The 14,582-nt window shown below is 36.4% G+C and overlaps 1 protein-coding gene across 3 annotated transcripts in view; it reads right to left on the reverse strand.

Annotated features, from left to right (window-relative positions):
• SMC5 (structural maintenance of chromosomes 5) overlaps positions 1–14,582 on the reverse strand; it is a 95,625-nt gene that overhangs the window by 57,509 nt on the left and 23,534 nt on the right. For all 3 annotated transcript variants that reach the window (XM_079112032.1, XM_079112031.1, XM_079112033.1), the window contains 2 exons: positions 7,439–7,600; positions 5,384–5,455 (listed from right to left, as the gene is read on the reverse strand). In XM_079112032.1, the coding sequence (XP_078968158.1) occupies positions 5,384–5,455; positions 7,439–7,600 (234 nt within the window). The remainder of the gene's footprint in view (positions 1–5,383; positions 5,456–7,438; positions 7,601–14,582) is intronic.

Genomic DNA, 14,582 nt, shown 5'->3' on the forward strand with positions numbered 1-14,582 from the left:
TGGTAACAGGAAGCTTTGTGGATTTTGCACATGCCCTATTCTCAAACCCCTGTCCCCATTTCTTCCTTCCTTTTTTTAAAAATATTTTTTTAAATTGTCAATGGATCTTTTATTTTATTTATTTATATGTGGTGCCAAGTATCAAAACAAGGAGCTTGCATAGGCCAGGCATGTGCTCTACCACTGAGTCAAAACTCCAGTCCCCACACCCCCATCCCCATTTCTGTGATAGTCTTGAAAATCAACAGCCTACAACCACAGTGAAAAGCAACAGCATTAAAGACAATGGAGAGGAATGAACGAGTTAAGAACTCTTTTAAATCTTCATCCTCAGAGAATTGTCATTTTCTGTTCTGTTATGGCAGTTTCCCAGAAAATCTTATTTGGCAAGGCTTTGTCTTCATTTGACCCAACTCAGTTCACTCACTACAAACTGAATTTTCCCCTGAATACATTTGTCAAAAACAGTCATCAGGAATCATTTACCAACAGAGCTGCCTGAAGAGGAATAATAATAACAATTGCAGCAAACAATAAGTTCAGCAAAAATCTTAAAGGGAAAAACTGGGGAATGAGATGTCCAATCTAAGTTTTGCATGCTCATGGGAATTCAGAAGGCCATGCACACATGAGTAGACATAACATGCTCTAGAAAGACCTCAGGAGGCTTAAGTTCTCACCTGTTTCACTTTGGGGCTCTGTGCAAATAGAAAGTTAAGTCTGGGACAGAACTGTAAATTAGCAGTGGAAATTAGCCAAAGTTTTCAACAATCTGAGGATCTTTATCCAAATGACTAGATTTCAGTGACAAGAACAATACCTAGGTTGGGAACCACTAAGTTAAATGAGCTCTGGCTGCAGTATAATCATATGTAATGAAGAATACAAACTTTAAAGAATCAGGAAAATCACTATACAAACAGAAGAACATCAAGCTTTGGGATGGGGAAGAAGTGATTTCCAGAGTTGCTACACTCTTATGAAACTGACTAGTTTTGACCAAAAAAAATTAACACAAAGAAATAAGAAAGCATAGCCTACATTCCGGGAGGAAAAAACAGTCAATTGAAAAAGTCCCTGAATATTATGGTCTGGTTATGAGAAGTCTTCAAAAAGCTCATGAGGCAAGGCAAAAATGTTCAGAAATGAAATAATTAGATCATGAGTTATAACCTAATCAAGGGATTAATACATTCCAAGGATTACTAGATGGATAACTGTAGGCAAATGGGGCGTGGCTAAAGGAAATAGGTAACTGCGGAAGTGCCCTTGGGGTTTATATTTTGTCCCCTGGCTCCCAGGCTCTCCAATTCCTGAGCAGCTTTCCTCTGCTACATCCTTATCTGACAATAACCTTGGCAAGGAAATCAAGAGCACCAGTAAGGGAAATTACATAGGTAAAAAACAAAAAGACAGCATAAACCTATTTTGTTGTTTGTAACTTTTTCTCTTACCTGATATGAAAAATGATTGTTGTGATATATATATATATATATATATTCTTTTTAAAAAATTATTTATTTATTTTTTGCAGACAGCATTTTGATTCGTTATACACAATTGGATACATCATTTCATTTCTATGGTTGTACACGATGTAGATTCCTAAGTTCTTTATCCCAGTTTCCAAGCACGTAATTCTTAAAATCCTGCAATTTTCTAAATTACATAAGTACCTTTTGTTATTCATTATGAGCCCTTTTCCACAACAACTGACTTTATGCTAATGAGATGACTCCTGGCAGGGGCCCTCCATAGTTTCAGGATAGGGTCTGATTGATACAGGAAGTAACCACAAGAGTAAACGGATGGAACTTTTCAGTCTTACTGGCTAATGTCAAGGAGGGGAGAGAAACTGGAGATTGAGTACAATTACCAATGACCGGTAATTTAATCAATCATAAAACTCTGATAGAACTTTCTGAGTAACAAGGTTTGGGAAACTTCTGGGTTGGTGAATGCTAGGAAAACAATGTGCCCACAGATGGGGAAGCTAATGCTTCATACCCCATACCTTCTTCTATGCATCTCTTCCATTTGGCTGTTCCTGAGTTGTGTCCTAAATCGTTTGGTTTTGTTTTTTTTTTTTTTTGAAATTACAGTTTAATGGTTATACATTGTAGTTGGGTTCATCCCAACTACATCCCAAAGTGTATGGAAATCTTTAAGGATAGTGCTTTTCTGACTTCTATGAGTCAATCTAGCAAACTAATGAACCTGAAGTGAGAGTTATTAGAATCCTTGAATTTGTAGCCAACCCTGATATAAGTGTAGTAGCTGGAAAACCAGTGCTTGTGACTGGTACCCAGCATGAGGGAAGTCTGGTAGAACTGTTCTAATATTGTCTCTGCCTAATTTTCATATGTGTTACTTCTCAGGAGCAATATTGGATCCAAGAGGATACTAAGGCAACACTGTTTGAGTATTAGGAAAAAATAACATGCATCTTAGAATTCATCATGAAGTCATATAAAAGCCATGTAACATTCCAGAGTAAATGCAAAAAGATCTCATCAAACACACAAGGACTCAGAAAGTGTACCATCCAAACAGTGTAGAGACCTATAGAAGATATAATTTAGCAAGGAAAAGACTAAGAAAATCCACATTTCCTAAAGATGAAGCCAGAAGTGTGATGTAAGAAGCAAATAAACCAACAAAACATATTATTAAATCCAAACAAATAATAAGAGTAAAAAAAATTTCAGGTAACAAGTCAAATTTCCTGATAATACTGACAAGGGAATGAAGGAAGAAGAAATAAAAGTGCTCACATTTTTATCTTAATTAGGTATGTAGAAGAATAATAGGCCCAGAATATATAACTTTCAATCTACAGATTAAAAATGGAATAAGAAAACCTTGATCAACAGCAACAGAAAGCAGAAAGAGGAGTAAAAGAAACCAAACTAGAAAACACGTAAACTGCTCAAATTCCTTGTAGACAAAGAACAAAATAAAAAAAGGTTTAAAATCTAGGTAAAAAATATAATTATAAGGAACAACAAATATATACTCATAGAATAAGACATTAGCACCTGAAAATGGATATAACAGCCTACAGAATGGGAAAAAATCTTGGTCAGCTACCCTCTGATAGGGGGTTAGTATCCAGAATATACAAAGAACTCAAAAAACTTAACACCAAAAAAAAAAAAAAAACCAAACCAAACAACCCAATCAATAAGTGGGCAAAAGAACTAAACAGAAACTTCTCAAAGGAAGAAACATAAAAGGCCAACAAATATATATTAAAAAAAAAAAAAAGTTCAACATCTCTAGCAATCAGGGACATGTAAATAAAATTACACTAAGATTTCATCTTACTCCACGCAGAATGGCAAAGATCAAGAATACAAACAGTAAATGCTGGCTAGGTTGTGGAGGAAAAGGTATACTTGTACATTGCTGGTAGGGCAGCAGACTAGTGCAACCACTCTGGAGAGTAGTATGGAGATTCCTCAAAAAACTCAGGAACCATTGTATGACTCAGCTATTCTCCTTGGTATTTTCCCAAAAGATCTAAAATCACATACTACAGCAATATAGGCACCTCAAAGTTTATAGCAGCACAATTCACAAAAGCTGAATTATGGAATCAACTCAGATGCCTGTCAATAGATGAATGGATTAAGAAATTGTGGAGTTCTACTCAGTCATTAAAAAGGAATAAAATTATGGCATTTGCCAGTAAATGAATGGAAATGGAGAATATGAAAAATATCATGCTAAGTAAACAAATAAGCCAAACTCAGAAACTCAAAGGTCTAATGTTTTCTCTCATATGCAGAAGCTATACAGGAAAGGGGGATGGATAGGGTAACAAAGGGAGGATCAGCAATACAGAAAAAGGGGATCAAGAGGAAGAGTGGAGGGACGAGGGGGGCAATGCAGAATGAATTCTTAAAAAATTATGCACATGTATAAATATATACTACAAGAAATTTCACCTTTATGTATCGGTAGAAAGAACCAATTAAATATAAATAGATGAGCAAAAGGATGTCTAATAGAGTAGAGGAAGGAGAATATGGCAGGAGAAAGAGGATGGGAGGGAAAAGGGAAAAAGAAAAGGGATCATGAACTGAAATCAAATTCCATGCATGTGTGAGTCAGGATAAACCCAACTACTATGTATAATTATAAAATTCTAAAAATGGATATATCAGGTAGGTAAAAAAGTATGTACAACATTTGAATAATACAATCACAGAAAGTCTACTCTAACCTATATATGTATGTATGTGCATATGTATGTATATACATCTTCACCAAAGATAGAATGAAAGTTCTTTTCAAATATATTTAGAGCATATACAAAAATCAAATATACAATAAAAGTTCCTAAGCCAGACTCAGTGGTGCATGTCTATAATCCCATCAGCTTTCGAAGCTGAGACACGAATTCAAAGCCAGTCTCAGCAACTCAGTGAGACCCTGTCTCTAAATAAAATACAAAATAGGGATGGGGATGCGGCTCAGTGGTTGAGGGTCCCCGAGTTCAAACCCTGGTATCAAAAAAAAAAAAGTCCAAAAGATGTGTCAAAAAATTCTAAAGTCCTAAAGGTTACACTTAACTGACTATAAAGGAGCATAACTAGAACTCTAATTAAAAACAAACAAACAAAGAAACAAAAACAAACAAACTTAAAATTCCTTATCCAAAGGGCTGAGGGTATAGTTCAATGGTAAAACATGTGCTAGAGCAAATGCCAGGTCCTAGGTTCAATCCCCAGTGCCCCTCAAAGACCCCAAAAACTAAACACAAAATTTCCCTAACTGTAGAAAATAACAGAAGAACTTCTAAGTAAGCTTAGCTGAAGAAAAATATTAAAATGAAAATTATAAAATCTTAAAGGAAAATAAATCAATGTATGTGAGATATAGTTAAATCAGTGGTTCTAAGGAATTTTCCAATTATCTTCTGCTCAACTACTATGCTTCCAAATCGGTTTTCCTCAGGTTAACCAAAAAAAAAAAAAAAAGAATCTTAAATTTCCCTTGCAGATTAACATAAGAAATAGAGATTGAGGAGGACCCTGGACAACTCCTGAGTAAGAATTTGACTAGTCCTGGCACATGCCTCTCATCCCTGCAACTGAACTCAGGAGGCTGAGGCAGAGGGATCACGAGTCCAAGGCCAGCTTAGGCAATTTAGTGAGACCATGTCTCAAAATAAGGGTTGAGGACATAGTTCAGTGGTGGAACATTCCTGGGTTCAATTCCCAGTTAAGGAAGGAAGGAAGGAAAAAGGGAAGGAAGGAAGGAAGAAGAGAGACAGAATAAGAGGAGGAGGAGGAGGAGGGCAAGTTTGACTCATTATCAAGATCTGAACTTAAAAGTAAGGGCAAATTAAGGTAATAAATTCAATAGAAAATCTTACATGTTTATCTTTCCTTTCTATAACATCTTGTTTCTGTTTGCATTTTTGAGATGTCTCTTTAATGTCTGTTGCCTGTAAGATTGAACCAGAGAGGGGGAAAGTTAACTCAAGTAAGCATGTGGCTCCACCCATCCAAATAATGTTATGTGAGTTAACCCACAACAGTGCTTTCTCAATTTATTTCAAACCAAATTCATAATTATCACAATACATATGAACAGTATAAGAAATTATTAAAGGTTATTCCTAACAATAGTAAAAATAGCTAGAGTAATATGCATGCACATGTTTACTTCTTCACATTTATTTTCCTGTGATATTTTATCTGATCCTGAAAACAATCCATGGAATAATGAGAACGTGTTACTGCTCTTCTACACACAAAGAAAATAAGGTCAGGCAGTTAAGGAACAAAATAGTAGAATTTAAAATATTTATCAGGCCAGACATGGTGGTGAACACCTGTAATCCCAGCTACATGGGAAGCAGGAGGAGGATTACAAATTTAGTGAAACCCTATCTCAAAATAAAATAAAAGGGCTGGGAATGTCGCTCAGTGGTAGAGCACTTGCCTAGCATGTGTAAGGAGAAAAAATGTAGACTGATGGAATGTGCCACCTCAGAATTCAGGAGCACTTCTTCAGGAAAATAATTTTAAAATATTAGGCTATATAGATTTCCACAAAAACAAATTAGGCTAAGAGATACTGATAATGTCTCAATAGCCAGGCTTCTGTTATAAAAGAAAAGCAAAACAAGGGTTTTAAATATGATACTTTAGAGACTTGGAATTTATTATATACATTTTTTCAAATATATGTACAGAAAGTAATTTAGAAGAAGCATCAATTCTGGAACAACAACAAAAAAAATCCCAAACAATTATAAACCCAACTGTTATAGTTTACATGTGGAATGTCTCCCAAAAGTTCATGTGTTGAAGAACTTGGCAGTTATGTCCAATAATGGGGCTTTTAGAAAGTAGTTGGATGATAAAAACTGTATAATTTCATCAATGGATTAATCCGTTTGATGGGTTAATAATTTGAATGGACTACTGAGAAGAGGTAGAAACTGTAAGCAGCTGAGGCATGGCTGGAGTAGGTCACTGAGGGGTGTGCCTTGGGAACCATAACTTATCTGTGGGCCCTTCCTTCTCCCTCTCTGCTTCCCAGCTGTCAAAAGTTGAACAGCTTTCCTCAGTCACACCTGCTGTGATGTTCTGTCTCATCTCAGGCTAAAAGCAATGCAGCAAGCCAACCATGGACCAAAACCTCTGAAATTGTGGGTTAAAATAAATCTTTCCTCCTCCAAGTTATTTTGTGTCAAGTATTTTGGTCATGGTGACAGAAAGCTGATTAATATATGCACCCTAACTATAACCAAACACCACAAACATGAATGGTAATTGTTAATTATAAATTCTTCAAGAAATTATGTTATCTTTGGGATTTAGTATTCTTAACTAGATAAAAGTATTTATAATCCTTTCTTGCTCTAAAATTTGAAATGATCAATAGGATTCAATACTATTTGCAGTTTCAGGCATTCACTGTGAAGTCAGGTAAGGGGAGACTACTACATTTGGAAAGAAGGAATTTAAACCATTCTCAAAATAATCTCTGACCACAAAGTTCCCCTAAAGGTTAAAAGTCATGACTATAAAGATTATGCTTTTAAAATACAAGTAATGACTATATTATTTATTCCAACAAATAACAAATTTTTTGTGTCATCTTCCTCCAAAAGGGTGTGTAATTACATAGCAGAGATGATAAAGTCACAAAAGGAGTTCAATGTTTCTAGAAATAATATGAAAAATCATTTTGTAATTAAAAAATCAGATTTCACTTTCCTCTTTTTATATCTTGGAATTTCTATAAAGTAGCAATCCTTCAACAGTAACAAGCCCCTGAAAGCCCTATAGTAATTCCTAAAGAAACGCAGTAATAAAATTCACAAGTAAATGAGAAAATACTTTCAAATAGCTGAAAATACTTTTTTGTATTTGCTAAAATAAAATTCAGATAATGCAAAACTGAATAAGAAAAGTACCTTTTCTTTGATTAGAGCCTCCAAATTATGGCGCTGCCTTTCAATTTCCTCAATCCGACGTGTCATAGGAATCTGCCCTTCTTTAAGTTTTCTGACCTCTTCCTTCACACGGTCACGGGCTAGTTTTACTTCTTCATATTCCTGACGAACATTTTCATATTCCTTACAAATAAATCAAGGAATAAAGTTAATGCATTAACCAGCTTACCAATACATATACTAAAATCAAGGTACAGGCAGAAAAAAAATCCAAAAAATATTTTGGCACTAAAATGAGATTTTCCTCTAATCTCTCAAATAAGAAAGGATTCAGGGATATATAAAGAAGCCAAGGAAACAATTTTGAGAGGTAAAAATGGAAGAAAATTACAGAAGGAAAATAGGTCAAAGAAAAATATAAAAAAAGCATGTTGCTAAGTAGTTTAGTTAGGTAAAAATGACGCTCTACATGTCACAAGAATTAATAAATATTTGGCGAGCAAAAATAAGTGGAGTACTAATACAGCATATACTGAGTGAATGAGATAAAGAAAAAGAAATATTCATTAGTGTAAATCAAAGAAAATTTTTAAAAAGACTGGGGAAACCAAAAGACTTAAAAAGATATTGCCAGTGAAATAAGAATGGACATTGGGAAAATGCACTCAAAAAAGAGGAACAGAAAAGAATAATGGAATTAGAAAGTGGGGGGGAGTAATACCACAAACACAATAAAACATTTTTTTAAATCTAGGTCTCTTTTTTTTGGGTATCAGGAACTGAACCCGGGGACGCTTTACCACTGAGTCACATCTCCAGCCTTTTTTATGTTTTGTTTTGAGACAGAGACTCACTAAGTTGCTTAAGCCCTGGCTAAGTTGTTGAGACTGGCTTCGAACTTGCAATCTTCCTGCCTCAGCTTCCCAAGCTGCTGGGATTACAGAAGCATGCTATCACACATGGCTCATACTTTTAAAAAAATCTAATATTATTTCCACTCTAACTTAGGAAAAAACACTATGAAACTATTCTTACCTAATTTGTTGCATCTTTTAAAAAGCAATGCACTGAGGAAATTTAATCTTTAGCTCATACTGTGGACTTAGGTAATGAAATATATCACACTGTGATTAGAAAAAAAAGCAGCCTCAAAAAAATTGTGGGGACGATCCAAGATGGCGGACTAGAGGGTGACTGCATCATCTCCAGTCCCTCCAGAACCCAGGATTCAAGAAAGGGAGGCACTGAGAGACTCGGACTAAAACAGAGCCACGGGGTGATTCTCCCCCACCCGGTGAAGCGCTGCCCGGGTGGCAGGCCAGGATTCGGGTGGCTTATTAGAGTAGGGGAGAGCAGCTAGAGTCTTCCCAGGCAGCTCTGCGCACTCCGGCAGTGGGCTCCTCCCACACGGCCAGATTCTCCAGCATCTCGGAGCAGGCCCCCTCGTGAGAGCCTTTCTGCACAGAACTAAGCTTCAAGTCTCTGAACCAGGGCGGCAAGTTCCTGCCCGCGAGTTGCTTCAGGGACCAGGACACGGCAGCCAGGGACTTCCCCAAGCAGCCCACAGCCCGGCCCCCTCGGGCGGGAAGCGCCTTTCCAGGCTAGCTTCTCGAAGCAGGCCCCCCAGTGAGAGCCTTTCCACACAGAGCCAGCTCCAAGTCCTGGAACCAGTAGTGGGCTAGGGGCAGCTTTCCTTGAAAGCACTGCATTATCAAGTTACTCCAAGACTTCAGGCTACTGAAGGCAGGAAGATGAGACACTGGAAATCTACAGGGACACTATAAGCCAATGGAAGAATTCTGCAATATCACAAAATCCCACTGACATCTCACCAATATGAGAAAACAAGGGAAGAAAATGTCCCAAACAAACCTAGATACTATATCAATAAAACCCAATGACAGCACAGCAGGAGAAATGTCAGAAAGGGAGTTCAGAATGTACATAATTAAAACAATCAAGGAAGCAAACGAGGAGATGAAAGAGCAAATGCAGGCATTAAATGATCGCACCAATCAACAGTTAAAGGAGCAAATACAGGAAGCAAAAGAGCATTTCAATAAAGAGTTAGGGATATTGAAGAAAAACCAAACAGAAATCCTTGAAATGAAGGAAACAATAAACCAAGTTAAAAACTCCATAGAAAGCATAACCAATAGGATAGAACACCTGGAAGACAGAACCTCAGATATTGAAGACAAAATATTTAATCTTGAAAACAAAATTGACCAAACAGAAAAGATGGTAAGAAATCATGAACAGAATCTACAGGAATTATGGGATATCATGAAAAGGCCAAATTTAAGAATTATTGGAATTGAGGAAGGCTTAGAGAAACAAACCAAAGGAATGAACAATCTATTCAATGAAATAATATCAGAAAATTTCCCAAATCTGAAGAATGAAATGGAAAACCAAGTACAAGAGGCTTATAGGACTCCAAATATACAAAATTACAACAGACCCACACCAAGGCACATTATTATGAAAATACCTAACATACAAAATAAAGACAGAATTTTAAAGGCCGCGAGAGAAAAGAATCAAATTACATTCAGGGGGAAACCAATAAGAATATCAGCAGATTTTTCAATCCAGACCCTAAAAGCTAGAAGGGCCTGGAACAACATTTACCAAGCCCTGAAAGAAAATGGATGCCAACCAAGAATCATATACCCAGCAAAACTTACTTTCAGATTTGACGATGAAATAAGATCCTTCCATGATAAACAAAAGCTAAAGGAATTGACAAAAAGAAAGCCAGCATTGCAGAACATTCTCAGCAAAATATTCCATGAGGAAGAGATGAAAAACAACAATGCAAATCAGCAACGGGAGGAACTAGCCTAAAGGAATAGCCAAATAGCCAAATCATGTCAAAAAACAAAAATGAGTCAAATGACTGGGAATACAAATCATATCACAATAATAACCCTGAATGTTAATGGCTTGAACTCATCAATCAAAAGACACAGACTGGCAGAATGGATTAAAAAGAAATATCCAACAATTTGCTTCCTGCAAGAGACTCATCTCATAGAAAGAGATACCCATAGACTAAAGGTGAAAGGATGGGAAAAAACATACCATGCACACGAACACAGCCAAAAAGCTGGAGTATCCATCCTCATTTCAGATAATGTGGACTTCAAGCCAAAACTAGTCAGAAGGGATAAAGAAGGACATTACATACTGCTTAAGGGAAGCATAAACCAGCAACACATAACAATCATAAATACCTATGCCCCGAACATTGGCTCATCCATGTACGTCAAACAAATCCTTCTCAATTCCAGAAATCAAACAGACCACAATACAATAATACTAGGCGATTTTAACACACCTCTCTCACCGCTGGGTAGATCGTCCAAACAAAAATTGAATAAAGAAACCATTGATCTCAATAACACAATCAACAATTTAGACTAAACCGACTTATATAGAATATACCATCCAACAAAGAACGAATACACTTTCTTCTCAGCAGCACATGGATCCTTCTCTAAAATAGACCATGTCTTATGCCACAAAGGTACTCTTAGCAAATACAAGATACTACCTTGTACTCCATCAGATCATAATGGATTGAAATTAGAAATAAATGACAGAATAAAAAACAGAAACTTCTCCAATACCTGGAGATTAAATAATACACTATTATATGATGAATGGATAACAGAAGACATCAAGAGGAAAATAAAAAAATTCTTAGAAGTAAACGAGAACAAAGACACATCATATCAAAATCTCTGGGACACTATGAAAGCAGTACTTACAGGAACATTTATTTCATGGGGCGCATTCAACAAAAGAAGTAGAAATCAACAAATAAACGACTTAACACTACAGCTCAAAGCCCTAGGAAAAGGAGAGCAGACTAACACAAAAGTAGAAGACAGGAAATAGTTAAAATCAGAGCCAAAATCAACGAAATTGAAACGAAAGAAACAATCGGAAAAATTAACAAAATAAATGGTTCTTCGAAAAAATAAACAAAATTGATAAACCCTTAGCCACACTAACAAAGAGAAAGAGGGAGAAAACTCAAATTACTAAAATTCAGAACGAACAAGGCAATATCACAACAGACATGATTGAAATACAAAACATAATTAGAAGCTATTTTGAAAATCTATACTCCAACAGAATAGAAAACCTCGAAGACATCAACAAGTTTCTAAAGACATATGAATTACCTAAACTGAACGAGGAGAACATACACAACTTAAATAAATCAATTTCAAGCAATGAAATAGAAGAGGTCATCAAAAGCCTACCAACAAAGAAAAGTCCGGGACCAGATGGGTTCTCAGCCGAGTTCTACAAAACCTTTAAAGAAGAGCTCATTCCAATACTTCTCAAAGTATTCCATAAAATAGAAGAGGAGGGAACCCTCCCAAACTCATTCTATGAAGCCAATATCACCCTGATACATAAACCAGACAGAGACACATCAAGGAAAGAAAATTTCAGACCAATATCCTTAATGAACATCGACGCAAAAATTCTCAACAAAATTTTAGCAAATCGCATACAAAAATATATTCAAAAGATAGTGCACCACGATCAAGTGGGTTTTATCCCAGGGATGCAAGGTTGGTTCAACATCCGGAAATCAATAAATGTCATTCACCATATCAACAGACTAAAAGTTAAGAATCACATGATTATTTCAATAGATGCAGGAAAAGCATTTGATAAAATATAGCATCCCTTCATGCTCAAAACACTAGAGAAAATTGGGGTAGTGGGAACATTCCTTAACATTGTAAAGGCCATTTATGCTAAGCCCATGGCTAATATCATTCTAAATGGTGAAAAACTGAAAGCATTCCCCCTAAAAACTGGAACAAGGCAGGGATGCCCTCTTTCACCACTTCTATTCAATATTGTTCTTGAGACTGTAGCCAGAGCAATTAGACAAACCAAAGAAATTAAAGGAATACGAATTGGAAAAGAAGAACTCAAACTATCCCTGATTGCTGATGACATGATTACATATTTAGAGGAACCTGGAAATTCCACCAGAAAACTCTTAGAACTCATAAGTGAATTCAGTAAAGTAGCAGGTTACAAGATCAATGCTCATAAATCCAATGCATTCTTATACATAAGTGATGAATCTTCAGAAAGAGAAATTAGGAAAACTACCCCATTCACAATAGCATTGAAAAAAATAAAATACTTGGGAATCAATCTCACAAAAGAGGTGAAAGACCTCTACAATGAGAACTATACAACACTAAAGAAAGAAATTAAAGAAACCCTTAGAAGATGGAAAGATCTCCCATGTTCTTGGATAGGCAGAATTAATATTGTCAAAATGGCCATACTACCAGAAGGGCTATATAGATTCAATGCAATTCCAGTTAAAATCCCAATGATGTACCTTACAGAAATAGAGCAAGCAATTATGAAATTCATCTGGAAGAATAAGAAACCCAGAATAGCTAAAGCAATCCTCAGTAGAAAGAGCGAAGCAGGGGGTATCGCAATACCAGGTCTTCAACTCTATTACAAAGCAATAGTAACAAAAACAGCATGGTATTGGTACCAAAATAGACAGGTAGATCAATGGTACAGAATACAGGACATGGACACAAACCCAAATAAATACAATTTTCTCATACTAGACAAAGGGGCCAAAAATATGCAATGGAGAAAAGATAGCCTCTTCAACAAATGGTGCTGGAAAAAGTGGAAAACCATATGCAACAGAATGAAACTAAATCCCTATCTCTCACTGTGCACAAAACTCAACTCAAAATGGATCAAGGATCTCGGAATCAGACCAGAGACTCTGCAGATTATAGAAGAAAAAGTAGGTTCAAACCTTCAATTGTTGGCTTAGGATCAGACTTCTTTAACAGGACTCCCATAGCACAAGAAATAAAAACTAGAATCAACCACTGGGATAGATTCAAACTAAAAAGCTTTCTCTCAACAAAGGAAACTATCAGTAATGTGAAGAGAGAGCCTACAGAGTGGGAGAATATCTTTGCCACTCATACTTCAGATAGAGCACTAATCTCCAGAATCTATAAAGAACTCAAAAAACTCTACACCAAGAATACAAATAGTCCAATCAACAAATGGGCTTAGGAAATGAACAGACACTTCACAGAAGATGTACAAGCAATCAACAGATATATGAAAAAATGTTCAACATCTCTAGTAATAAGAGAAATGCAAATCAAAACTACCCTAAGATTTCATCTCACACCAATTAGAATGGCGATTATCAAGAACACAAGCAACAATAGGAGTTGGCGAGGATGTGGGGAAAAAGGTACACTCATACATTGCTGGTGGGGTTGCAAATTAGTGCAGCCACTCTGGAAAGCAGTATGGAGATTCCTCAGAAAGCTTGGAATGGAACCACCATTTGACCCAGCTATCCCACTCCTTGGCCTATACCCAAAGGACTTAAAATCAGCACACTACAGAGAAACAGCCACATCAATGTTCATAGCTGCTCAATTCACTATAGCCAGATTGTGGAACCAACCTAGATGCCCTTCAGTTGATGAATGGATAAAGAACCTGTGGCAAATATATACAATGGAATATTACTCCGCCATGAAGAATGATAAAATTATGGCATTTGCAGGCAAATGGATGAAATTGGAGGGTATCATGCTAAGTGAGATAAGCCAATCTCAAAAAACTAAAGGAAGAATGATCTCGCTGATAAGCGATGAGGACATATAAGGGGGTGGGGGGTAGGAGTGGTTAGCGTTAGGGTTAGGGTTAGGGATAAGGTGGGTGGTAAGAATGGAGAAAGGAAGGACTGTATAGAGGGAAAAGAGGGGTTGGAGGGGTGGGGGGAAGGGAAAAATAACAATGACTCAAACAATATTGCCCTATGTAAATTTATGATTTTCAATTAAAAAAAAAAAAAGATAATTACAGCATCCACCTCAGTGTTAATGTGACTGTGAAGCTTAGAAGACAGTATGTCTGTTAATTACCACAGTGCTGAGGACTGTAATATTGTTGAGGAAAATTTCAGAAAGCTTATTAGGTATCACCTTGTTATTTGTCTGGGAAGGCTGAGTGTTGTAAAGTTGTTACTTTTTTTCCTAATGAAAACAGACATTGAACACAGTTTATATCTGAAGTCTATGAACTTCATCGACCATTGTGGGCTGCCTGTCTCAAGGTC

Source organism: Sciurus vulgaris, assembly GCF_902686455.1.
Source record: "Sciurus vulgaris genome assembly, chromosome: 15".
Lineage (NCBI taxonomy): Eukaryota > Metazoa > Chordata > Mammalia > Rodentia > Sciuridae > Sciurus > Sciurus vulgaris.